This window comes from Micromys minutus (assembly GCF_963924665.1).
Source record: "Micromys minutus genome assembly, chromosome: 11".
Classification (NCBI taxonomy): Eukaryota; Metazoa; Chordata; class Mammalia; order Rodentia; family Muridae; genus Micromys; species Micromys minutus.
Genome location: NC_137980.1, coordinates 16,470,298 through 16,497,111, shown reverse-complemented (window position 1 = coordinate 16,497,111; position 26,814 = coordinate 16,470,298). Strand labels below are relative to the sequence as shown.

Here is a 26,814-nt window from a genome sequence, read left to right as displayed (position 1 = left end):
GAAATGCTAGGACAGGATATTTTCTCTTCTCCAGTCCTGGGTTTCAGTAAAATTCCTAGTTTCAAGTGATCATCCAGTCTTGAAAACCAGACCAACCCACACAGTCACAAGCTCTTTTCAGTGGTTTTTCCTCCGCTGTGGGTTTAAACTTTACATGTTAACAGTGTTCTGGCTCATTGCACCAATGCTTAGGATTGGCTGGGGCCATAAAGCTACACCCATGTTCCAGGCATGCAACAACCTAAACAAACTGTGTACTTGAGGGAGCAAATGCCCTCAATGATTTGGTAAAGAGTTTATAATCCTGCAGGAAAAATACTTTGTCACAAAATGATGCTGGTCTGCGACCCTGGCTACTCAGGAACCAGAGGCAGGTAGATATTTCAAGTTCATGGCGTCTGTGTACTACACTGTGAGCTCAGGGCAACCTGCGCAACAAAACAAGGCCCCATCTCAGAAATAAAAATAAAATAAAATAAAAAATTAAAAATCCAAAAATGAAACCCAGCTGAGGTGCTGCTGGGCAGAAGCACGTTTGCCTACCATGCTTGAGGCCCCTGCCTCATCCCTAGTACAAACTCAAAAGAGGACAGGAAGTCAAAAAGGAGTCCGCGCCTGGGTGCGCCATCATTGCTAGCATTCCTTCTGGGGTGAGGACCATAAACGAAGTCTGCCCTCATCTAAGGTCCCAGGCGTGATCCCATGAAAGTTTAATCTGGGCAGTCAGGGAGTTTACCAGGCTCACCACAGAGCGTGGGTGAGGAGTGGCTGGGAGGCTCTGCGCAGCAGGGACAGGCTCCCCACAGCTGCACAGGGGGCCTCCCCTTGGTGCTCCCAGCTGACCTGCTAGGCTTTGAAACCCAGTCTACAATATGAGGTACTAACACCTCAGATAAACTTCAAAGCAACCTGATGTAATGACTTTTAACTAAGTGGTCAACTGAAAATTTGGTAAAGTATAAAACAAACAATTTTATTAGCTGAACTCATTTATTTGACACATTTAAGTTATGCAAAGAAAACTATATGCAACTGCATAAAAAGAACCACATTTCATGTTATTAAAAACAGCAGTGGCAAAAAATGACGAATTGTAGAATGGACCCTAGGATTTAATGCAAAAACCACCCTGTACAGAAAAAAATGTCAGGCTTCTAACTTCACAGACTCCAGCACAATACGGGCTTCTTTATACTCCTCGGCTTCTTCCAAGTCCTTTTCACTTTCCTGAAATGAAAAATAGCAAAATTAAGTTTGTCCTTTAGGGATTTCAATACTTTGCTGCTTATATTACAGACCAGTAAGACCAGTAACTCCAAATTAGAGAAAAGGATTCTAGGGTTTCCAAGTATGTAACAGATCTGACCAAAGCTTTGCTCCATGTGGTTGCTGGGATTTGAACTCAGGATCTCTGGAAGAGCAGTTAGTGCTCTTAGGTGCTGAGCCCCCTTTAATTTTCTGATATTTAAAAATTGAGTTTTTGTACTCACTAATATGTAGGAAACTCTCATTAAAATATAATTAGCAACAGACTAATTAGAGAATGTTTTCACAGAATGAAGTCTTTGATTTTTAAAAAAATTATTTTTATTTTATGTGCATGGGTATTTTGCCTGAAAGTATGCCTGTGTGACACATGCATGCCTGCTGTCCATGGAGACCAGAGGAGGGGAGTGTGTGTGTGTGCGCACGAGTGTGTGTGTGTGTGTGTGTGAGTGTGTGTTTGAGCCCCTGGAATTGAGTTATAGTTTGTTGTGTGCTGGGATTGAACCTGGGTCCATCAGTCCAGCCCTTGAGTTTAAAATGAAGTCATGGACATTAAGAGATGTAGACAGCCATGACAGAGGAAAAGGAATAATGTGTGTATTCAACATGAACAATGATGCAAAGCGTTGAGTTCAGATGATTGGTAGCAATTTCTTAACCCTGAGCAGTACCTTAAACATGTTTCTTTCAGTAAATATCAGTTTACTGAGAAGAGGTAATAGTTTAACTTAACCTCAAGTGTAATTATCCAAACACATCATTTTTTTTAAAGATTTATTTATTTATATGAGTACACTGTAGCTGTCTTCAGACACACCAGAAGAGGGCATCAAATCCCATTACGGATGGTTGTGAGCCACCATGTGGTTGCTGGGAATTGAACTCAGGACCTCTGGAAGAGCAGTCAGTGCTCTAACCACTGAACCATCTCTCCAGTCCCAAACACATCATTTTTAAACAATTTGTATTACTTTATCTTATCAGCTACTAGATTCCTTATGAGAAAAAAAGCACTGAAATTGTTAAGACATATAAATGGTGTTTCTATGTAGCATTTTAACAGTGGTTCGTTCTTTCTCTCTCTCTGTTTTGTTTGTTTGAAACAGGGTTTCTCTGTGTGGCCACGGCTGCCCTGAAACTCACTCTGTAGCGAAGCTGGCCTTCAACTCAGAGAGATGTTGTCTGCCTCTTTTTTTTTTTTTTTTTTTAAATCTATCTTTTATTAAAATAAAATAAAAAAGAGTTTCTCTTTTGGGTGAAAATCACCATCCTGCCTTTAAGAAGTTCACTGTGGGGCCTGAGTGGATTAGAAGCACTTGTTGCTCTTCCAAAGGAACAGAGGTCAATTCCTAGTACCCGCATGGGTGGCTCACACCTCCAATGATGACGTGATAATATGAGACGGCTTCCTCCCTAACAGCGCACTGACCTCTGCTCCTGTGGATATGAGAAGTAAGACCCAGCACACTGGAGGCAACACTGTTCTCTAGGCCAGGGGTCCTGAGTTATAGAAGACTGGAGAGACTGAGCACAAGCAAGTGGCCAGGTGTGTATTTATCCCTCCACTATTAACTGGATGTGACATTATCGGTAGCTTCAAGTTCCAGTAACCTGACTTCCCCATAATAAACTATAATCTTGAATTGTCAATCAAATTAAACCCTTTCTTCCTAAAGTTGCTTTGTAAAGGCTAAAGTTATGCTTTAAGTTTTAAATCACTGTGCCAGAGATCTGTTACATAGAAATGCTTCTAACCTACAAGCCTTACACATGCCCAAGGACAGATAACTAACTTCCTGGAACTCTGGGGCTGTTGTTCATGTAAGATGACAAACCACTTGTTTTCACTTCTTTAAACAAGGTTTGTTGCTCCAACTGCATGGGATGTGCTTGATTACATGTAGGCAGGACGTCAGGATGTATGCTTGCCCCTAATTGGACGAAGGCAGAAAGTACATTGTTGGGGTTGGTCTTGTGCACTGTGCATTCAGATGCTGAGTTCTGTGCCCATGATCAGCTTGCAGTCTGGAAATGGGCATTGTATTGACCAATGGCTGTAAAGAATGTTCCCCAATAATCTCTGATTGAATAATAAAAGGCTATACAGCCTGTGACTGGGCATGAGAGACAGAGAGAAGCAAAGGAAGGAGGAGGTCACCAGGAGGCAGGATGGACCTTGAGCACATGGCCAAAAGAGCTTACATTGAGGACATACACGAAACAGCAAGAACCAGCTGGCAAGCAATGGGGCAGTTATGGTTATTAATAGCCGAGTCATACTAGTTTCAGAACCTGTCTAGTTTAGGTTTGTAGCTTGCTAATAAGTTCTGGTATTTGTGTTCTTCAATTGGGAGCTAAATGAGAAAAACTATGGCATAAATCCCTCATAAAAATCACTTCAGTAGTGATGGCCTTGTGGGTTCCATCCACCTTTATAAGCATCTGACTAATGTGGTTCATGGCTATTCTGAGAGTTCTTGAGTATGGACCTAGCCAGTGTCCATCCTGCTAGACAACTTAATATAACTTGCTTCAAACTGGCTAAAAACCATGGTAGTTGTATTATGCTCAGCTGGTGGGATTCACTGTTAGGGTTGTTTGGTTTTAATCACAGCAATGGTCATGAAACCAGGATAGTTGCGATAGTTTATTTTTGAGGCAGGAACTCTATGGTGTCCTTAGACTCCCGAGCCCACCTGCCTCTGATTCGCCAGGGCTGGAATTAAAGGTGTTTGTTACCACCCTCAGCTGTGATGGTTGGTCCTAACTGCCTACTTGATACAATCTAGACTGGCCTGGGAACAACAACCTACCTGTAGATTGTCCTGAAGCTGTTTGTATTTTAATGTTAATTCCACTTCCCCAAGAAGGGCGGCCTAGTGGCGAGACTCCAACCGAACCTCCCCATTTTAATTAGTAAAATAAAGGAAAACCAGTGACTGGGCTGGGCGGGGTGGAGAGGGCTGAGAGGACAAAGGAGGTCAGAGGACAGAGGGGGAAGGTCGTGGCGACTTGGAGCTTCCCAAGGACCAGCTGGACCCAGGTGATATTGATTGGTGTTAAAAGCCATGAACATTAAGGACTTTGCAGGTCTAGTATCTCATACAGAAGGGCAGTTTGTATCTTTGTCTATTTGATGTAATCTTGTTGTGTAGAGGGTTTGTGGATTGAGAGTTGAATATATAAACCTGTATGAAAAGCTATTGGGCTGTAGAGTTGTATTTACGTGGGATTTGGGGGTACAGAAACACCCGGGACAGAGGTGGAGAGCAGGTGGTAGTAAACCACCAGGGAAGGGAGTTGGGCAGACAAGTTGGGCCATGGTGGTGGCCCGGACCCGGTGCCAGAGGTGTGCGAGACTCCGTATCAGGGTCAGGCCTGAGGAGTGAGACCTCAGGGCCGGTAAAAAGATAAACCGATTTTATATTTTATAATATTTACTGCAACACCCATCCCTCTAAGCTCTTGAACAAGGCTATAATGCTGACTAGCTGCTTCAAGACCCTGTGACCTTCATAGGATGCAACCTGAAACTATGAACCAAATAAGCTGTCTCCTAAGCTGGTTGCTTTTATTCAGTATTTTATCATAGCAACGAGAAACTAAACTAAGGCAGACAGTGTGGCTGAGAGGCAGGGAACTTGCTGTGACAATGTGACCATGTGGCTTCTAGGCCACTGCAGCTGTTTTGTGGGAAGAATGTGGAAGTGTTTGGCAGATGGTTTGGAAAGTCCACTAAAAGCTGGAAGAAGAGGCTAACTGGTGGTCCAGTGGGTTGTAGAGCCAAGAACGTGGAGAAAATGGCAAAGGACACGGAGGCCAGCCATTTTTACAGTTACAGAGAGAACGAGGGCTCTCAGAAACTGGGCTGGGCGCATGACTGTGACATTTTGGCCAAGAATCTGGCTTCATTCTGCTACTGCTCTGAGAACCCGAGGAAAGTAAATATAAAGCAACAGACAGATCTGTCTGCAGAGAGCAAGAGAAGCCTGTGCTACAGGAGAGAACAAAGAATGTTCAAGGCAAAACCACTCCACTTCCAGTTCCATCTTGAGAAGACGCAAGTTCACTCACAGGAAGAAAGCATAAGACATTCCCTGTTTCTAGAAAGCAGCTGTACAGGAAAAGTGTCTTCAAGGTCAGCCAAGAAACAGACACGGCTGAGGTCCAAAGGAAAGGCTGCATCTTGAGGTGTCAAGAGAACCTGGCTTCTGTCCATGTGTTATCTGTTTTGCAGTCATGAAGAATGTCTGGGTGAGGCGTCACCCAGGGCAGCCGAGGCCAGGCAGTGTGTAGCATGGAGGTGGCTCCTGTGCTAAGAGGCCCAAAAGGCTACTCTACAAAGGTGAAGCTGTAGCCACAGCAGAACCAGAAGCAGTGCTGCAGGTGCGGCACACTGACAAGCTGTGTGCTGTGGGAGGCAGGGCTGCCTATGCCTTTGGATCTCGGCCAATTTTATTACAAGCCTGAAATGCAGGACAAAGAGCTGCAGGATTTGGTATTTTCTCTGATGGAGTTTCATTTGTTTATTTCTTGTTATGCCCCAATTCTTCCATTCTGAAATAGGAATGTTTACTCTGTACTGTTTCATGCTGAAAATATACAACTTATTTTCGATTTTATGGGAACTCCATTACAAGGTTCCAGACTCTTAAAATATTGGAAAATTTAAAGACAAGAAGGACTTTTAAAGGTGGCCTGTATTCTACATTAGACAATAATGTCAAGCCCTTGGGGACAAAGGGTAGAATGAAGAGTGCTGCTTACAGTGATGTGTTTGTGTGCCAAGTAGAGAGGAAGTAGGGTTGTGATGGGTGGCTTCAGCTGTCAAGCTGACAGACTGTAGACTCACTGGGAACACCAGCTCACCGTTTTCTGGTCTTCACTGGATGTGTAATGTGACCCTGCAGCCTGCCTTCCTGCAGTGAGAAATGTAACCTGCAATTTGAGCTCAGTAAGGTCTTTGTCCCTTAAGTTGCTTTTGTCAGGGTGTTTTATCACAGCAACAAGAGTGAACCTAAGACAGCCATATCTGTTTAACTATTAAAAGAAACAGATGTCTCTTGTTTATACTTGCATTCATTCATTAAAAAAAAAAACAAAAACAAAAACAAAACTGTATGCTTTAACAGTGCCACCCACCTTAGTGGCTTTCTGAGAGGTCTGCCTCCATTACCTCTGGCTCCCTTTCTTTCTTTTTTATTCAGGTTTGAATCTAAAATTTCAGGTCTTTTAAACAAAGGCCAAACTAATCTGAGATATTGGATTGATCAAATTTTGAACAGTCAGCTCACTGTTATTTGTCAAAAAAATGTACACACACATAAACAAAATATAATGCTACTGGTCAAAACTGGTACCTGCTATTATGGCTCAAATATTTAATTAAATAAGTAGAATAAATATGATAGAAAAGAACTTTTAGTGGAGTCATGACTCAAACATAAGTTGAACTCTTTAAATACTGAAAAGCATGCTGGCACGGCGGGTCTGACGGTCAATACTGACTGTCAGTTTGGTAACTAGGAGGGAAGCCTCAGGCACACCAGTGAGGGGCTGTGCAGATAATGCTAGTTTCTGCGTATGTCAATGGGAGACTATTCTGATTATGTTAACGGACACAGGAAGACCATTCCCTAAGCAGAGGAGACAGCACACTTGCATTCACTGCATCTGTTCCTCATTACCGATGTATGTAACCAACTCTCAAGTCACTGTGACTTCCTACTATGATACACTAACCTGCAGCTCTGAGCTATAACGAACCCTTCCTTCCTAAGCTGCTTTCCTGCCAAGAGTATTTTATTATACAATAGGAAAGGAATTTAAGACACAGAACAAATGGATACATCTCTTCAAATAGCTGTAGTGTTAAATATTGGCATTTTTGGTTTTCCATTTATTAGGTAAAAAAAATTAAATATAAGACAGAGAAATCTTCACTCACTAGTATCTGCTGAAGGTCAGAGTATGCAGCCTCTAACCGGCGCTGGCAGTCTGGGATCATCATCCGGGACTCTTGCAGGATCTCCGCCTGTAATGAGGACATGTGTGAGACACGTTGGGTGACAGACTAGTGTGTATTTATTTTATATACTGGCACATAACTAATGATTCCAAGAAAATAGAAAGCATGATTATGTTAAATGATTCACTGTTCTAATTTAAATTGGGTTTATCAGACTGTAATTCTGCAAAGCACAAGTTCTAAGCAGAACTTGACAAGTTTTGCACTTTTCCTCCTTTTGGTAATCACCTGCTCATGGTAACTGGCAATTAACAGGCCAAGCTTTTCATTCGGCTCCTATTTTGAAAGGTTATTTAAAGTAAATGATTCTCCTGCTGTCACAAAGCACCTTTATCTAAAATGGGATCAGCTGGTCATATAAATATCTCCTGCATCTTTGGGTAATAAAGGAAAACAGTGTTCAGATAATATCACAGGGAGATAATTACTGCATGAGAGAAGTTATTGAGTTATTGATCACACTGTGTGCACACTGCAGGAGGGACTCACTGAAAGACAGAGGTAAAGAAACATGAAAAGCAAAGACCAGCAGGTTCATATTTTGTTGCTTATCATGCATAAAAAGTTATTACTTATCCTTTGCTTCATTTTAGGAGAGAGATTATTCTCCCCTAGCAGTGTGAGCCAATTACCAATGCAGCACCCTCTGAATCCCAACGTCTTGCCTATTCCTTCTGAAGATAAACACTGAAGAATTAACCACAGGGACACTTTCACTCTAAAAGATGTTTTTGGCTGTAAAAGTCCACCATTCAAAGCTATACTGTATGTCAAAATACAAAAGAAAACTAGGAAACTCAGTTACTAGTCAGTCAAGATATTGGACTTAATTATTCTCAGAGACAGGTATCATGATAATCAAAGGCTTTCAGAGAAAGGGGTACAACATTAACCAAAATAGTCTAGCTGGAATAAGACAGTACACACAATTTAATAACAATAATGCTGAATTATAATGGAGACTTTATTAGGACCCAGTATCTTCATGCTTTTGTTTGTCATAGCTCATACTGTAATAAAACCATTACTACTTTTGGATTCTCTTCATATCTACTTTCTTGGGTCAAAAGCATGGCTCAACTTAGCACTCTTTTATTAACAAAGCACAGGTTAAAATCTCAAGCACAGGAGCACAACTTTACTCTCAGGTAAACAACATCTAAGCAATGGCACTAAACTAGTTGTGTATATTTCGTTTTGGATATGTGTGGAAAACTGGCAACAGGACATTTCTGGTTTCCCTCCTGTGGAACTCTTTCAGAACAGCTTATAGGAATTAAAGAAGATGAATAAAGATTAAGGTAAAACTCATGACAAGTCAAAATGTGTATTTACAACTGTGCTCCAAGCTTTAATGTCACTGAAATGAACTGTAAGCAGCACTGCCCAACGTAACTTCTACTTGTTATTGTCTCTGTATTAGTAACAGAGCTCTTCTGTCAGTCTAGCAAGATGGAGCTCTTGACTTCACCATGACACAAGTCCGTTCTCTTGTGCTCCACCCTCATTGTTACTGATTTCCTCTATATTCATACCCATAGCCACAGGTTCCACATCTGAAGATTTAACCTACAGCAGGATGCACTGAACATCTGCCATATCTACCTACCTACCTACACCTTCCTACCTACCTACCTACACCTACCTACCTATACCTACCTACACCTACCTACCTACCTACCTACACCTACCTACCTATACCTTCCTACCTACTTATACCTTCCTACCTACCTACCTACACCTTCCTACCTACCTACCTATACCTACCTACACCTACCAACCTACCTATACCTACCTACACCTACCTACCTACCTATACCCACCTACCTATACCTACCTACCTACCTATACCCACCTACCTATACCTACCTACCTACCTACACCTTCCTACCTACCTACCTATACCTACCTACACCTACCAACCTACCTATACCTACCTACACCTACCTACCTATACCTACCTACTTACCTATACCTTCCTACCTACCTACCTATACCTACCTACACCTACCTACCTATACCTTCCTACCTACTTATACCTTCCTACCTACCTACCTGCCTGCCTGCCTGCCTGCAACAAATTTGCAAGTTGAATACTTTTGCTTGTAGCAATGAATTGTGACTGCCAGGGTTATCAGGAATGTGTGTGTGTGTGTGTGTGTGTGTGTGTATGTGTGTGTATGTGTGTGTGTGTGTGTGTGTGTGTGTGTATGTGTGTGTGTGTGTGTATGTGTGTAAAATCCCTCCTCTGGGAGTTTCTACAGTACACTATCATATTCAATCTTGTCCCTCAAGTGCTCCCAGGACCTTCCCAAATCACTACCCAGCCAAACTCATGTTCTTTTTAAAAAATAAAAAGGCCACTAAAATGAGCAGGGACTCCAATTTGTGTTGACCAATTCCTGAGCACAGAGCCTGGAGCACTACAGCCTGCTCTGAACTGTGGCTAACATACCGAGCATCCCTCCATCAAAAAACCTGATTTCCTTTCCCAGCAGCTTTCATTTGGAATAATTTCCTGACCAGGGGTGGGACTTTGTCTGCCAAGAATAACACTGAGTCATGACTACACAAAGAAGACATCCCTAAATACCCAAATTTAGCTAACATTATCTTCCTGAATGGTACCTTTCACTAGAAGACCTGAATACAAGGTTTATTCTAATGCTTACCACACTGCGTCTAAGGGAAATCGGGGTCTTGGGGTAGTGACTGGGACACATGAGGAACCTTAGGAAAACACCGATGAGTGCCATCCCCACTGATGGGACATTCATTCTAATCAAGTTGCACGGTTTGGGTGTTTATTCTAGTAAAATGGAAGCTGGGGAAGACTAAGCAAGGCTTAGCTTATAACAAAGACTGCAAAACCTAGGGTTTTTTATACACAAACATAAAAACTAAAAAGGAAACAGTCCAAATGATAGAAAGTCTTTGCCACAGGAAGAATTCTGTGAAATAATGTGGTAATATCAAGCTGATAACTCATCAGGATAAGGTTTTTCAGTTTAGTGAGGCAGAGCTTGTAACCAGGGTTGGGTGAGACCTAAATCTGTAACAACTTGTAGTATGAAGTCAGCTGTCTCTGAAGCCAATGATAGTCATACTTATTTGTTAGATGGAACTCCAGAAATTACTGCAACATTAACTAGTCTTCTCTTTTAATGGTGGCAGGATGTTAACATACTCACTCGGTGAGGTAGGGATCCATTAGACTTGTCTGTCTGACTTCTGAATCCACTGAGGAAGACAGGGAGGGGGAGCGTACACTCTGATAGACCAACACGTGTCATGAGATGTAAACGGTGCAGACATACCATGTAAAGCATGGACAGACAAGCTGTACCTGACCTCATGTTCTCTATAAGAAAGTCACTTCAGATGTAAAGAAACAGAAAATAAAAGGATGGGAAAGCTGTGGAGACACTGAAGAGCAACAGCAACAGTGACCACGTTAGTACTGTGCAGTGGCAAGCCCTGCAACACTGACTGCTGCAGATCAAGAAAAGCTGTGAGGGACGAAACAGACGACGTGTTCTCACACCATTATAAGCATGTCAAGGAAACATGACTGAGTATGAACTGAACAGACAAACAAATACATGCACATAAATAGGTGGGATTTCTACACCTAGATGTTCAACAATTTATAGAGATACTAGACAAAAGTAGGCAAAGATAGGAAAGAACTGGACACCAGCACAGTAGCCCTCAGCTAGGACACACAACATTTAGCCCTATGGCACACTGCAACAGAGCACGTCCTAGATCACACTACAGTGAAAACAAAGTCAGACTCTAAACCCCACAGTCACTCAGCACACGGTCCAACTGTGATGTAGCCTTTAGTATGGCTGTGGTGACACACACCTTTAATCCCAGCACTCGGGAGGCTGAGGCCAAAAATGCAGCCAGGCCCAAACTAATGGGGAGAGGGAAAACCACAGCACTGAATGTTGACATCAGCAAGGGTAAGTGTTCTTATCTCAAAAAATAGAGAAAAAGATCCAGTACTTAAATAGCAACACTTCCAGGCAGAGGCCGGAGGCCAGACTGGTCTAATTGGGGAATTTCAGGACAGCCAGGGCTACATAGAGTCCTTGTTAGAAGCACAAAACCAAGCAAACAGCAACCCCCCAATCAAAACAATGAACAAACAGAAAAAAACACAAGGAATGAACTCAAAACAATCAATGGAAATGAAGTACAAATTGATAAAACTACAAATAGGAAAAATACAGAGAAAAGTCAACAAAAGGTAGATTTAAAGAAGTGTCCACATACTAGCAAGAGCAAGTGAGGAAACAGAAATCACCAAAAGCTACACAACAGCCCTGGCAGCCACTGAAGAAGATACCCAGGAGCAACTACAGTACTAGCAACTCAAGAGTAACAGAGCCCACTCCTCGAGAGTTCCATTTTCTGCACATTTCAGGACTTCATCTTAACTTATGGTGAGTTCTATTCCAGTGTGTGCACAGCACACTTTCATTATCCTTTCACTATAGATGAACATCTGGTCTCTTTCAATTTCCTAATCATTATGAGAAGAAATACAACATATATTTTATTTTAGTGGTTTTCACGTCAATTTGGGAAGCTATTTCTAAATTTAGACATGTAATTAACTGTATTACTATACAATCTAATTTTTATGTTCAGTGCTGAGAACTGGAGGAGCTGTAGTTTCCTGGTTGAGAGCAAGCACGGCCACTTGTGTCTAACACAAGTGCTGTGACCTGCTGCGGCCACTTCATTTGTGTCAGTGAAACTACCTTTGTTGAGTTTTATTTCTGTTTTGCTGGGGTTTCTCTGTGTTTGTGTGACAGGGCTTCACTAATCCATAGGCTGGCATCTAACTTGCAGCAATCCTCCTGTCTCAGCTTTCTGAATGCCAAGATTATGGATAAGCCTCAGTACAGCTACTTCCTTACTTTTAAATGCCAGTTCTCTGAGTGCACAACGCCACCTCTAAGGGCACGGGAAGACTGCATGAGTTATCCCCAGTTCTCAGTAAGTGGCAGCTTACCTGCTTCTTAATGGCGTAGTTTTCACCATCTTCAGCCTTCATTTTTTCAATCTTTTCTTCTTGCTGCTTTGCTTCTTTTTCATACATCACTTTTTCTTTGACCAATCTATAAACAAACCAAATGTTTCAGAGAATTAATTTTTTTCTCTAAAGGATAACAAAGAAACTATGTAAATAAAAAAGCATAGTTAAATTGGTAATTAATATGGTAGGCAAGATGGAGGGAGCTACTTTAGCCAGAGATATTAAATATAAGCCTTGGGTTCCAAGTCCTCTACTGGGGTAATGTGTGTTACAGCTTTGAGGGGGAAGGTATCTTGACTTTTGGGAGCCAAGGAATACCACAGTCACATAGTAGATATTGCTTATTCACACCAATCCCAGTCAGATGGCAGAGATTCCCATTGTGAGCCCCACCCCTGAACTCCAGCTGCCAGGCTCCACCCCTAGGCTACTTACTATCTATGGCAGACAGACTTGACCACTCCAGCTGCCACTGAAGCCAAGTGGCCAGACCTCCAGCCTGAGGAGCACTAGTGGCTGGGCCCTGCCCCTAAGGAGCTCCAAAGGCCAGGCAGGCCCTGCTCCCAGAGTTTCTTGTTTTTTTCCCTCCCAGTACATCTCCCATTGTGTGGTGTGACTATGTGGAATTTCTTGGCTTCCAACAGCCAGGATACCTTTCTATCTGAGCAATAACACATGAGGTTGGTTGGGAAAGACAAGGAGGAGGGTGGCTGCCTCTGCTTGCACATTAAGAAGAAAAACCCACTCTTGCATCTGCAATATAAAAGTATTGGGAAAGAGCTAACACTTCTGTGTTGCTTTTTAAAACTGATATGTGTGGTAGTTTGAATATTCTTGGCCCGGGGAGGGGCACTATTTAGAGATGTGGCCTTGTTAGAGGAAGTGTGCCACTGTGGGCGGTGGGCTTCAAGACAGTCTTCTCCTGTTTGCCTTTGGAAGCAGATGTAGAACTCTCACCTCCTCCAGCACAACTTTCTGGATGCTGCCATGCTTCCCACCATGATGATAGTGGACTGACCCTCTGAAACTGTGAGCCAGCCCCCGTTAAATATTGTCCTTTATAAGCGTTGTGTTGGTCATGGTGTCTCATCACAGCAATAAACCCTAACTAAGAAAATATGTTTTCCAAAACTTTGTACACGTCTTTGAAGAACACAGTATATATACACTTATTCTGGGGTGGGGGGGTCAGTATGTTGCATACCAAATCTCAAAGAAAGACTAGATTATTTTCAACAAAAGCCCTGCTTACTACTTACTGGGAACTTAGTTTCATGTAAGGAACTCTCCTTATGTAAGGAACCAGAACAGGTCATTTAAAGGTAGTTCTATCACAATTAGTGAAAATAAACCAGTACAAATAATGTTCAAGCAAAAAAAAAAAAAAAAAAAAAAAAAAAAAGGTAGGGACCAGGCAGATACTGGTAATAAGGAAGCCTGCAAAATAAAAACGCTGTCTGTCTTATTTCTGGTTAGTTCAAGTTTAGCATAAAAATGTTGGCTAGTTTTTCTGTCACTGTGGCACAAACTAGAGTCATCTGAGAGGGGAGAATCTTAATTGAAAAATGTGGTGGGCAAGCCTGTAGGACATTCTTTAGTGACTGATAGGAAAGGCCCAGCCCACTCTGAGTGCTGCCACTCCAGGGCTGCTGGTCCTGGGCTCTATAAGAGTCAGTAAGCAGCACTCTGCCGTAGTCTCTACTTCAGTCCTGCCCTTACTTCCCTTCATGATGGACTGTGGTCAGCTGGGACATGTAAGATTAAATCCTTTCCTTTCCTCAACTTGATTTATGGCTTTCCCCCCCTTAAATCACAGCAGTAGAAACCTTAACAAAAAAAAAGGCAAGCAAAGTTAGTAACATAGTAACATTCCTATAAGACAGTATGTATGTACAGTGTGGTACTTTAAATAAGACTCTCACCATAGACTTGAATGTTTGGTCCTAGTTAGTGGAACTACCCTGCAGGTTATATGTTCACACTGTGAACCTTGAGACTGTATTATTTATTGAAAAAATCTGTTTCTAGTTGTGGTGTGGCTCAGCTCTTAGCATACATCTCTGATCTCTCTAGCTGGAACAAAGACACACCTTTAGTACTCACACAATGAAAGTAAAGTTAGTTTGCAGAAGGAAGCACTCACATTTGAAAGTGATGTCTAATTAAGAGGCAGACAAAGTAATGATTCAGACAAAGATTTAACAGAATATGCCCAACTCTTACAAGCACAGAGGGGAAAAAAAGCTACTTAAGAGAGAGCAGTGCGTAGAGAGGAGGCAGTTTTACCAGGACAGGTTGCAGAGAGAGAACAAGCTAGACACAGGTGAAGACAGAATGAGCCAGAGAACGAGAAGAAGTCACAAGATTAGAACAGACTGCCAAAGTTGGTATGATGCTAAACTGAACAATTCAGTCAGAAGCCAAGAGAAGCTGGATTGAATCAGTTAGCTTCGAAGGTTAGACTGTACAGAGGCTAGAAGCAACCAGGCCTATGCCTAGGGATAGTCAGACAAAGATATGTTCTGGGCTCAGCCCCCCAAACTGTGTATTGCCAAATTTGAGTATGGCTCTCATCTCATCCACCTGAGGAAATAAAAGCATCATTTACAACAGATAACTAAGGAATGCTGAGAGTTGAAAAATCAGTTTTCCTCAGGGAAGAGCACACTAATTGATTATCTAATACCAAATGGTCAGCCCTCACAAAGCATACATATGAGTAACATTACACAGACTGAGCAGGTTGTATTTAGGACTACTTTTGTGCACACACACACACACACACACACACACACACACACAAAACATAATTAACAACAATTAATGAAAAAAGAAGTCATAAATTTTAGGGAGAACAAGGAAGGCTATATGGCAGAGTTTAGGGGGGAGGAAATAATATAATTATTAAATGATACAAAACATAAAAAAATAAAACTGCTTTAATAAAATTTTTGGTATTAAAATTAAATCTTTAGCCATTAAGATTATAATTTTGAAATATAAGTACCACAAAATCACTATAGATAATTGTCTTAAAAAAGGAAGTATGGAGACAGAAGTTTATGTATACATTAAAAAGCTGGGGATATTAGATCAAAGGTTAGCTAATACTACCCCAACATTTAAAAGTTGGGGTTCTACTTGGTGTGCAGTCCTTGCTTAGCAAGGGTGAGGGCCTAGGTTTGAGAGCTAGCACTGCAAGAAGCTGAGTTAAGTCTGGATTTCCAGTTTTTCTCCACTGCCTCAGCAGGAAACAGGAGGGGTGCACTCTCACTACAGGCTGGAGTTGAGCACAAACTGCTTTTACAGAGGAGTCATATGCTATGAGCCGCTGCACTGCATACACACTTCTACTTCCCAAACGTTATCCACACCATTTCCAGGTAGCTTCCCCTGTCTTGAGCTTGTAAACCAGGACTTAAGCTCTTGGGTACTATTCCATCACCATGTATGCCGTCACATTCTTCTATGATGGTCACAGAGTCAACATTGTGAAACCTGAGTCCTATTAAACTTTCCCTTCCTTAAGTTGTCTTGATCACAATGTCCACAAAGCAATGGAAAAGCAACTAACACACAGGTCTTATGCTTGGCTTCTACAAGTTTTGGACGTGTACACTGTAGCATCTTGTAAACCATCATTGTCACAGAATTGCTGTTTTAATTGTCATTATGTAATAATTTATATTCAGAATCCAGTGAATTACCAAGAGGGCAGGTGTTTCCAATTGAGAAGTAGCCAGCTATCAGTAGTCTGTCCACCATCTCCACAACAGCTACGAAAGAGAAACAATTTAAAGGAGTCTACCTTGGCTCATGGTCTGAGTACACATTCACTGTTTCTGGGCCTGTGGTAAGTAAGGCAAAACATGACGGGGTAGAATTGCTTAACTCTTGGTAGTCGGAAGTAGAGGCAGAAAGAGGCCACCAACAAGATTTGGCCAGGGCATGCCCCAGTGATCTATCCCTCCCCCTCAACTCAGCCTAACCTTTCAAAAGTGTCATCATATTACAAATCCATCAGGAATTAATCTGTTGATTAAGCCAGAGATCTTAGGATGGCAACAAAGCCTCCAAATGAACAAGTCATTGAGGGCCATCTCAGATTCAAACCACAGTGAGTTGGATAGGCTACCAGAGACCAGAACATTCCATAAAATCCTGCAATTCAAAGATATAATCAGGGTGGCAACCTATGGCCAGGGCCAAACGAGGTTAAGAACTATGAATGTGTTAGACTTATGTTATAGTTGCTCGCTGTAATCTGAATGCTTAAGAAATGAGTTTAAAGAATATGAATACATTTGCCTTTTAACATTTTTAAATTACAGAAACAAATGAAGTGATTCTGGAGTAGAACAAGTGCGATGCAGTAATGGAGAAACGAGAACACACCAGTAACTTCTCAGGTACACAATGCTTTGCCCTACAAACGTTTGACTCAAATCCCTGTCACCCCGTTATATTATGTTTGTCTATGGAGAATGGCAGAAAGAGTCCCAACAAAATTAGGGACACCTACCTACTTACTACATGTGACATACAAATGCTCAGGAAAAAGTTATTGAATAGAAAAAGTACTGCCCTAGAAAAAGGGGGAGAAAATCACCCACCTAGTGAGAACCTGTAATTCTAGTATACACAAAGTAAACACAACAGAAGCAGTTCTACTTAACAGTATCAATGAATGAATGACAAGTTACGTGATGCTGAAAATACAGCTGTTAGTGGCTACAAAGCACTATATAGGACAAACATAACAGCTTATGAGGCACTGAATCCTGGGTATTGAGGTCATTAGCACATCATAGGCAATAGCACAATGAAATTCCCCACCCATATACTGTGTGCCCACATTCTGGTTTCATTCTAAATTGCTCTCCTAAAAAGTATGTTTGTTAAAGGTCTTGCTGCCAGTTCAGGGTTTGAGGAAGAGATTAGATCATGATGTTTTCATCTTTCCATGGAACTAGAATCTGATGGCACTTTAGGGAGATGACGGTATTAGACCATTGTAGAACATCACTTTGAAGATAGGACTTGGTCCCACACATACAGGAACACATGCATGCACACAGACAGAAAGACAAATACACACAGACACAGAGACACACGGGGGTGGGGGGAGCGCTAGCCATTGTAGCTGCCTCGAAGTGTGGTTCAGAAACATCTATACTCATCCGTGGGCAGCATTTGTGGGAAGTTTGCAGGAGCTTCAAGTGCTGTAACCAGTGGGTCTTACTGGGTGATTTTATAAGAGCTTGCAGACCAGGATACCAACAGGCACATTACAGTGAAGATCAGACTTACAAGGGTTCTATCAGGAACTGTGATAGAGTGTCTGGGCTGCAAGAACAAGACAGCTTCCTATGAGACTACCGTGCTCAACTGTTAACCCTAGCCCAGAAAGGAATGTTTGCTGGGAGAGCCTGTCTGCCCAGACAGTCTATGTTGCTTAAGCGAACAATTCCAAGAAGAGACTACAGACCCCTTATAAGTGTACTAACTTCCTCATTTCCAAGCTCCTCCCCTGTCCCTATAAAGGGATAAAGCCAGCTTCCCCCCCATGAAGAACCTCCATTCACTGTTTGAAATAAACAGACCCATCTGTTGAGGTTAGGCTCTGATCTCTTTCTGCCTTCTGAAATCTAACAAACCAGACTGGAGCCATTCCTGTCACACTGTGGCGAACAATCTGTTCCATTTTGTGTATGACTTCAGACCTTGTGGGAAGGGAGAAAAAAACCAAGGGTGATATCTAAGTACCTGATGAAGGTAAGTACAATGCTGGGCAGCAGTCAGGTTGAATCTGGATGACTTGCTGCTTTTACTCAGGTTTATATTGAGAACTGAGACTAAAAGTAGAGTACAGGGTTGAAAAGTTGCAGTCTGGCCACAAAGGCTGGGGCAAAGAAAGGTAAGAGAGCTACAAAAAAGACAGGACTCTGTAACAGGACACAGAAAAGACTGCGAGGGATTTCAGGATTGGTTGGGTCCCACCCACACCAAGTTCAAGGAAGGAGTAAACTTATTTGGAAGACTGCCTTAAGTGGAGGCTAGGAGAGGGACCCCGAGAGCTCACTGCAGCTGTGGTGCAGGTGGTCAGAGGACGCCGGCCTCAGAGCGTGCAGACTGACAAAGAGTTCCGGGTTTGGACGCTTGTCCCACTCCCTTCCATGTCAGCCTGCCACCACCGACTCTGAACCAATGAAACCTTCTGACTATAACCTGACACTATGAGACAGAAGAAAGCCTCCTTCTTTATGTAGCTACCTCAGGCATTTAGTCACAACAATCAAAGTTAACACAGGCATGAGACATTTTCTTATAAAATACTGAAAATGTAGGGTGTGCAAGGTAAAATTAGATTAGGTCCTTCTAGTCAACCAAGTTACTTTCTTTTCTTACTAATGTGACACATTTCTTGTTACTCATCACTAGTAACAAAACCAAAATGTAATCTAGGCCTATTTTAGCACAACATTTAATAAGTTCCTTTAAAGACAATCTATCAGATTTCACCATTTAAACAGTAAAAGCTTTAGTGAAAGCTGACATTAAAAGACTTTTTAAAGGAGGAAAATAGAACACACACACAAAGGTAAGCTTAAGGCGTCCATAGTATAACCAGAAGGAACTGAAGATAGTATGGGGGTCTGGGAAGGGGGATAAAGGCAGAAAGAGCTGGGGAGATGGCTTGGCTGGCAAAGCGTTTGCCACATAAGCTGAAGGATTAAGGGAGCCTGATCTCTAGCTCTCAGTCTAAAAAGCCTGGTGTGGTGACAGACAGACTCCTGGAGCTTGATGGTGACTAGCCATCCTAGCCTACTTTCCAAGTGTCCATTCCAGTGAGAGACCCTGTCAACACAGCGATGACAACCCCTGAGATGCCAAGGCTGACTTTCAGCTTCCACGCACACGTGCACCCGTGAACATGCACTCATACACAAAGTAAAAGCACAGGAAACCCTGCAACCTTAACTGAAAGGGCTTCGTAGGTGCCAAATAAGCTCAGAGAAAAACAATTCCTCATTTATGGCCATTAAGAATTCCCAAACCGATGAGTATGGTAGTAGCTCATGCTGTTAATCCCAGCACTTGGAGGCAGACAGATCTTTGTGAGTTCAAGGGCAGCCTGTTTACATAGTGAGTTACAGGACACCCAGGGCTACATAGTGAGATCCTGTCTCAAAACAAAAAACAAAATACAAAAACACAAAAACCAGAGGTGGAGGGAGAAGAGTAAAATGAGGAAGTAGCAGTAGTTGCTGTTTTGAGCTGGGTATGATAGTCCACACCTTTAATCCCAGCACCCCATCACTTTAAGGGCAGAGGCAGGCAGATCTCTGTGAGTTTCAGGCCAGCGAGGATTACCTAGTAAACTGTCTTTAAAAAATAAAAAAGGAAAGGAAAAAAAAAAAAAACAATTTCTGAGCTCTAAGAAAACGAAAGCTTTCGAAAGGAGAAGAAATGGGTCACCTACAAAAGAAGGAACACCCATATTGACATTATATTTCACATTAATAACAACAGCTATCAGAGGACAATAAATTAATCCCTTCAACATTCTTGGAGAAAATGACATAACCTAAATTTATAACTATAATAAAGGGTGAACAAAAATTCATTAACTCACTTAGCAATTATTTATTGAGAAGCTACTGTATGCCAGTTGTGACCTCAGATACCAAGGACACAACTCTGATTAAAAGTTCAAAAGTCTGGCCTTTGGCACTTTCTAGTGGGGTGAAATGATTACAGAGCACTGAGCGTGGCAGACTGTGGGAGGAGTCAGAGAGAAGAGGGAGTGAGGGGAGACAGGTGACACTGGAGGGCTGCATTGAAACTGGGGTGGCCAGGGAAGTGAAGGTGTATGCGTTAGGATCTTAACTCAGTGAGTCAGGTCAGGTAGGTAACCTGTCAAAAATGTTATGAAGCAAGTGAACTGTACACACACACACACACACACACACACACACACACACACACACACACCCCACACCACACCATGAAAGTTCATCTATGGCCCTCTTCTAAGAAATTTATTTAAGAATATACTGTGCAAGTAGGAAATTATCAAAAATTTTAAATAATGAAAAGAATACACTGAAGCATACTGAAAATTAAAATCTAGAAAAGAAACTACAAGAACAAAAAGTTATGGTCAAAATAACGCTCTTAATGAAAGCTTGTGTGTTGTGGGGGAGAGTGGGGTGGGTCAGGTCAACAAGATTGTTCTGTAGGCCAAGAAGACAACCAGTCTAAATGAGAACCTTAGTGTGAGCCCTAGAGAAACATTTTAAAAAGAATGGATTCAATTCTAAGAATAAAGAAATATAGGGGCCAAGAGATGGGTCAGTGGTCAAGAGTACTTCTTGCTCTTCCAGAGCATCAGAGTTCAGTTCCAGCGCCCACATGGCTGGTAATTCAAGCTCCATTGAGAAGATCTAACATCCCCTTCTTGCTTCCTCAAAACCAGCCCCACATACACACAGACATACATACATTAAAAATAAGTCTTAAAGAACAGAGAAAATAAGTAACAAGGCAGAAGACACCGGTATGATAAAGTGAGGTGTTTTCTTTCCATCACAGTTATAAACTCTTATGGTCCTCTGCAACAATCATGGTGCAGTAAGAAACGCTAATGAAGACTCCATCTAACCCGGGTTTACAAGGAAGATCCCTTGGGCAACGGAGGCTCTATATGGAGGGAAATGTAATCCTGTAATAACCACATTTAAAGCAATATGACCCATGAATTCATTTTCAACTTCACTTGCTTTGTGTCTTCAAGGTCTGTTTAAAAACCAAGAATACTGTGGTGGTTTGAATATGCCTGCCTCAAGGACAGGCACTATCAGAAGGTGTGGCCTTGTTGGAGTACATCTGTCACTGTGGGCGTGGGCTTTAAGACCCTCATCCTAGCTGCCTAGAAGTCAGTCTTCCACTAGCAGCCTTCAGATGGAGATGTAAAATTCTCAGCTCCTCCTGCACCATGCCTGCCTGGATGCTGCTGTTGATGATAATGGACTAAACCTCTGACCTGTCAGCCAGCCCCAATTAAATGTTGTCCTTTATAAGAGTTGTCTTGGTCCTGGTGTCTGTTCACAGAAGTAAAACCCTAACTAAGACAAATATCTATCAAACCTTTCTCATAAAAATCATGACATAGGTGTTAGCAAGAATGAGTCCTGGTCAGCTAATGAAACCTAAAGTATGATACTTTAAAGTATTTTGTAAAAATCTCAAGCCTATGTAGCCAAACTCCTGTGTGCAGGTCCTAGATTTGAAATCTCTAGTATGACTCTATTTCCTGACAGACACAGTTCTTTTCAACTGACAGAGCTGCTAACAAGCTCTCCTTTTTCTGAAGAAACAAGACTTTTCAGAGATTTCTATTGCAACACTTATTGAGGCCCCAATGACAAATATTTTGATACTGTGTTGCATTTAAATACTAGAACCTTAGTTATGTTTCTATCCATTTTACAGACTAATTTGTATAATGTTGTGTATCTGTGTGCAAGGCATACTTGAGCATACTCAACAGAGGACATAGGACAACCTGGGGTGCTGTTCCTCTGAAGCCATCCACCCTGTTCTGAGAGACTGCTCAGTGTATGTCAAGGATCTACCTTTCTCCATGTCCTCAGACTACAAGGACTTGGCATTTCTTCGTGGTTTCTGGGGTTTGGACTCAAGCCCTCATGCTCACAAGGAAAGCACTTTACTGTCCGAGCTATCTCCCTGGCCCTAGTCTCTTATCCTCTCCACTGCCATGAACCACCTCAGCTGTCTGGTGAGGTGCAACAGCTCCACTTTACAACGATGCAGTTACGATAGGCATCCTCCAAACAAGACATGAATAGGTGCTGCTATTCTTCCCTTCTTAGTAAAGGTGAAATTAAAACTCACAGAGCTTCAGAGGTTTATCCAAATGCCCACAGATACTATGTATCAAAGGAAGTTTTATTTTAAGTGTCTTACCCATCACTTAGCCACCACAGATAAACTTTTAATATGATTCTCAAACTTTTGAACATACAACAACAACCTAACATGGGTATGCTTAAGTGTGCTCAATTATGCTGCGGCTAGCTCCTCAGAAGTCATGCCTTCGTTTCTCGGTAAGATAAACCAATCTTGGTTATGATCCCCCAGGAAGTTATGCCTCTCAAATTAAGTCAATCATGGTGTGCTCACCCTCTCTGTTGATAGAATACATCTGTCCTGTGTAACATGTGCCAGAAGGTCTATGGGGTCATGAGAAAATTGATTTTAAAGGACAGGCCGTTCTGGAATATCCAGTAATTCTAGTCCTTGTTGATGTCACTGCTGTCTTTCCAAGAACTCTATCTGCAAATTTATTGTAAGATAATTAATAATCCTTATATCTTAAGCCATGTAAACTTTGATCTTCTTGTCACTTGAGCTAACAACATCTGTACTGACATGCCGTTCAGTTACTCCATAGGACAAACATCATGTTCTTGTTTCTGCTAGGATGGAAAGATGTCTTGGGATTCAAAAGCCCAGGAACCAACTACACAGCTTTGAGGTGGGACAGTGTCCCCGGGGGAGGGCATCCTGAGACACAAGAGCTCAGGAACCACACAGTTCTGAGAGGAAGCCACTCAGCAGAGGCCTTGCACCCCCCAGGAAAGGGTATGGCCAGCTGAGTTGAGGAGCTGAGGAACCTAAACCCCACTCTTTCTTCTCTTCTTGGCTTCTGATGCGAGTCACATCAGGAAGAAAATTTCAAGAAAGAGATTTACCGGAGGGTCTAGGGATGAATCCAGGGATGGCTGTCCTCTGCTATCCAGAGTGGACATCAGGGAATTTGGAAAAGGGCAGGGCTTATATAAAGATTTCTTAGGGGTGGAACTTTTCAGGGCAGAGATTTCCAGATTGAGGACTGGTGGGATTTCAAGTCCTGAGTTTGAGGAGCTCAGGGATTGTTGGTTTTTTGAGGGAGGCTCAGGAATTGGTAAGTTTTCTTGCTCCAGGATTGGTGGCTTTTCCCCCTTCCTTTCATCATCCATGAGGCTCATTGGTTGGGGTGGGAAGTCCCTCTTGGCCACAGCCAGTTTTTGCCGCGATGCCATCTCTGTGGAGCTGCTTAGGAAGCTGGAAAGGAGATGTTGCAACACTGTACAGCCCTTGTGAGATAACTCCTGCAGTGGTGTTTCATGAAAGCTGTAGGCTGAGGCAGGAGAGAAGGTGTCACCACTATGGATGGCAGTAGACTGAGATGTCATTTTGACAGCTTCTGCCAGGGCATCTTACCACTGCTGTGAACTGGAGCTTAGAAGGTGGGGCCGGCTGCCACTTTGAAGGCTTCTGCAGGAAGGAACTAGACCTTTAATTCTAGAACAGTCAGTCCAAAACTGAGAACTGAGAGACCTCATCTTTTTTTCTTGCCATATTAAGTAAATGTGAACAAAGAAAGTAAAGATCAAATTCAGATTTCTGAATTGTGGAAGACTGTATTTTATCATTCAAAAACTTTAACAAAACCTTTTGTTTTTAATAATATTGGTGGTTACTGAAGGGTAAACTCCACATTAAATACCTTTTATCTCAATAACATTTTCACTCTAATTTCTGTTGAATGTCAAACATTAAGATGTCCGAAGAGGGAAAACAGAATAACCAGAATTAGTACTGATATAGTTTCATGGAGCTAGGTTGCTTAATGGTGCTACACAGGAAACACGAGGAAACCACACTCACCAGTTTATAACTATGATGGTGGGAGGCTTACACTGCAGATCCATGTCAACTGTACTGAGCAAGACTTCAGAATCATCTGATTTAGTGTACACCATCTATAAAGTGTATGTAGTTAAAATTTGGAGTCATTCTCTACTAATTCTTTTTAGTAGGTCATTAACTCCAAGTGAGGCATTCTATTTTTTCCCAATCTTTAAATGACAGTAAGTCAAGATTTTGGGATTAGGACTGGGGAAGATAGCTCAATGACAGGGTCTTTGCCTTGCATGCATGAAGGCAGGGTTTAATCTCCACCACCACAATAAATATACAAATAAATGAAAAGATTTTGAGAGATGATGAGATAGCTCAGTGGATAAAGATGCTTGCTGCCAAGCCTAACAATCTGAATCTTCTTCTTCAGCCCCCTTTCCCATCTTTGAACCTGACTTACACATTCCTATCTTTAGGACCATTCCACCACCACCCCTCTCACTAGCCCAAGATGACAGTGGATCCTACTGATCTTCACGGCCTGTGCACCCCATTAACGCAGCGTTCTTGTTTGGTTCTGCTCTGGAAAGCATATGCCCTTAAGGTGATGTGCCTGACACCAACACCTAGCAGGGTCTGTGCTTCAACAGGTGTTTACCAAGTGTACTCATAATCCCTCAGAGGTAAGCAGTGACTGATTTGTTTTCACTCAAAGAGAAACTTCACTTTCAAAGAAGAGAAGTAGCTAAGTATAGTAAGGCCTTGTGGCTGGAGAACATGAAATCAGGACTGCATTACAAGGGTACTTTATCATGTTTAGAGTAAATGAAGTGATTTCTAAAGCCTTAATGTCTTTTACCTGTTCCAAAAGTAAAATAATTCAGTAAAATAATAATAATTTTAATGTCTTAGGAATGAGATGCTACAAGAGGACAGTGAAGAGACAACTTGTCTTATTCTCAACAGCAGCTACTCAGCTCTCAAAAATGGAAGCAATGCATTGTTCGTGTGTAGCCTAAATGAAAGAAAATGAATGCTTAATTTGATGGCATTTGTTACCTTATTTCTTCCAGTACCCATTAATTAATCAATTAAACTGGAGATGGTTCAAGTTCTATTAACTGCTGAAGTAGAATATATGCTTTAATTAATTTTAATAAGTCAGCTAGACAAGACATTTTGTAAACAGCTAAAGTGATGCATGCAAAATCCAAAATCGATGTAACTGTTTCAAAACTACAAATTGTAGACTTAGTAACTCAAAAACACCAATAAACAAACAACAGTTCACGGATTCTCTGAACTGTCCCTTAAGGGTGTGAGACATCAATGAGGTTGTGATGTGGTGATAAAGAACAGTTTCTGCTCTGGGGTGGGGGCAGTTCTACTCCAAACACCCACAGCAGTCACAACTATAACCACCTGTAACTTCAGTCTCAGGGGATCTAATGCCTTCTGGGCACCACAGACACACAAGTCAGTCTCAGCCTCAGACCACCCACCCCTCCCTCCCTCCACCCCTCCTTCCAGGCCCCCCACCCGCTGTCTCATACACACTCACACGTTTTTCTTCATAGTAGCTAATAAACCTAATCTAAAAACTCAAGAGAGTTGAATTTTCTTAATTCCTTTAAAATTGGTGATTCCCAGACTGTGAAATCCTCCAAGTCTTCCTTGCCCCAGCCTTAAATATACTAATTCACAGTGTGTGCTAGTTTAAATCCATTACCCATTTACTCCAGTGACTATTTTCAGGAATCACTTACATGCCAATGAACCCTTTAAAAGTGCCACTGTCACAGCTGGAGTCACATTCTGAACACCATCAACAGTACAAGTCTGCATGTCAAAGTAGAAAGTCTTCTAACAAAGTAGAAATATATATATATATATATATATATATATATATATATATATATACACACCAGGTACTTATGGGATTTTAGGAACACCACCACTTCATGCAAGTAATTGTCCTACATAGCTCCTTGCCTACTTCAGATGAGGTATTGGCAGGCAGGTCTTTCAAGGCTCTATGTACTGGTCTAGAACTCTATTTTGGTCAATCTGGCCTAGAATTCACAAATATCTGTCTGTCATGTGCACACATCTATGAAAATATCCCTTTCTGTGGTCTACCCCAAAACTCAATATCCCTATCACTGAAGGTTAAAGAGAAACACAGGAGCTACAGGTACAGTAACTATAGTACATGACTCAAACCTGTATGAGTACAGAAAGACTCCTTCAACTGAACATTCGAAAATAACCAAATGTCTATTGTCCATCAGCTCTTTTGTAGAAAAAATAGCTCTTCCAAGTGATGTTAACAGACAGGATGAAAAGAAAACTTTCTATGTGTAGGTAAGCCTAGGAAACTCTACCTACTCTAGCCTCTTCTTAGCATTCACACAGAGAGTGGAGTAACCTTACAGCAAACATGAAAAGACTTCAGCCCTTCTCAGAAGAATCTGAACATAGAATTCTTCCTGACATACTTAGGAAGTTCTAGTGAGACAGATTCCACTGGGTAGAATATTGGGATCCTAAACAAAGACAGGAAATAATAAAGTTTTTGATGTAGGAACTGACAAAGTTTTATTTTCAAACTTCTATAGTGTACTTATATACTACATTAAATTAAAAAAGTTCAGTTTCCAATTCCTGTAAGTCAGTAAGATATCACTGTCAATTAAAGAACACATTTCCTAAGTGGTAATGTGGTGACTAAAACAGCATATTACAATAAGTTTCTATA

At 41.7% G+C, this 26,814-nt stretch overlaps 1 protein-coding gene across 1 annotated transcript in view; it reads right to left on the bottom strand.

Annotated features, from left to right (window-relative positions):
• Positions 1-984: 984 nt before the first annotated feature.
• TBCA (tubulin folding cofactor A) overlaps positions 985-26,814 on the bottom strand; it is a 54,376-nt gene continuing 28,546 nt past the window's right edge. Inside the window, exons 2-4 of the mRNA XM_080924883.1 lie at positions 12,324-12,429; positions 7,214-7,300; positions 985-1,227 (exon numbers count right to left, since the gene is read on the bottom strand). Coding sequence (XP_080781009.1) covers positions 1,147-1,227; positions 7,214-7,300; positions 12,324-12,429 — 274 coding nt within the window. The 3' untranslated portion in view covers positions 985-1,146. The remainder of the gene's footprint in view (positions 1,228-7,213; positions 7,301-12,323; positions 12,430-26,814) is intronic.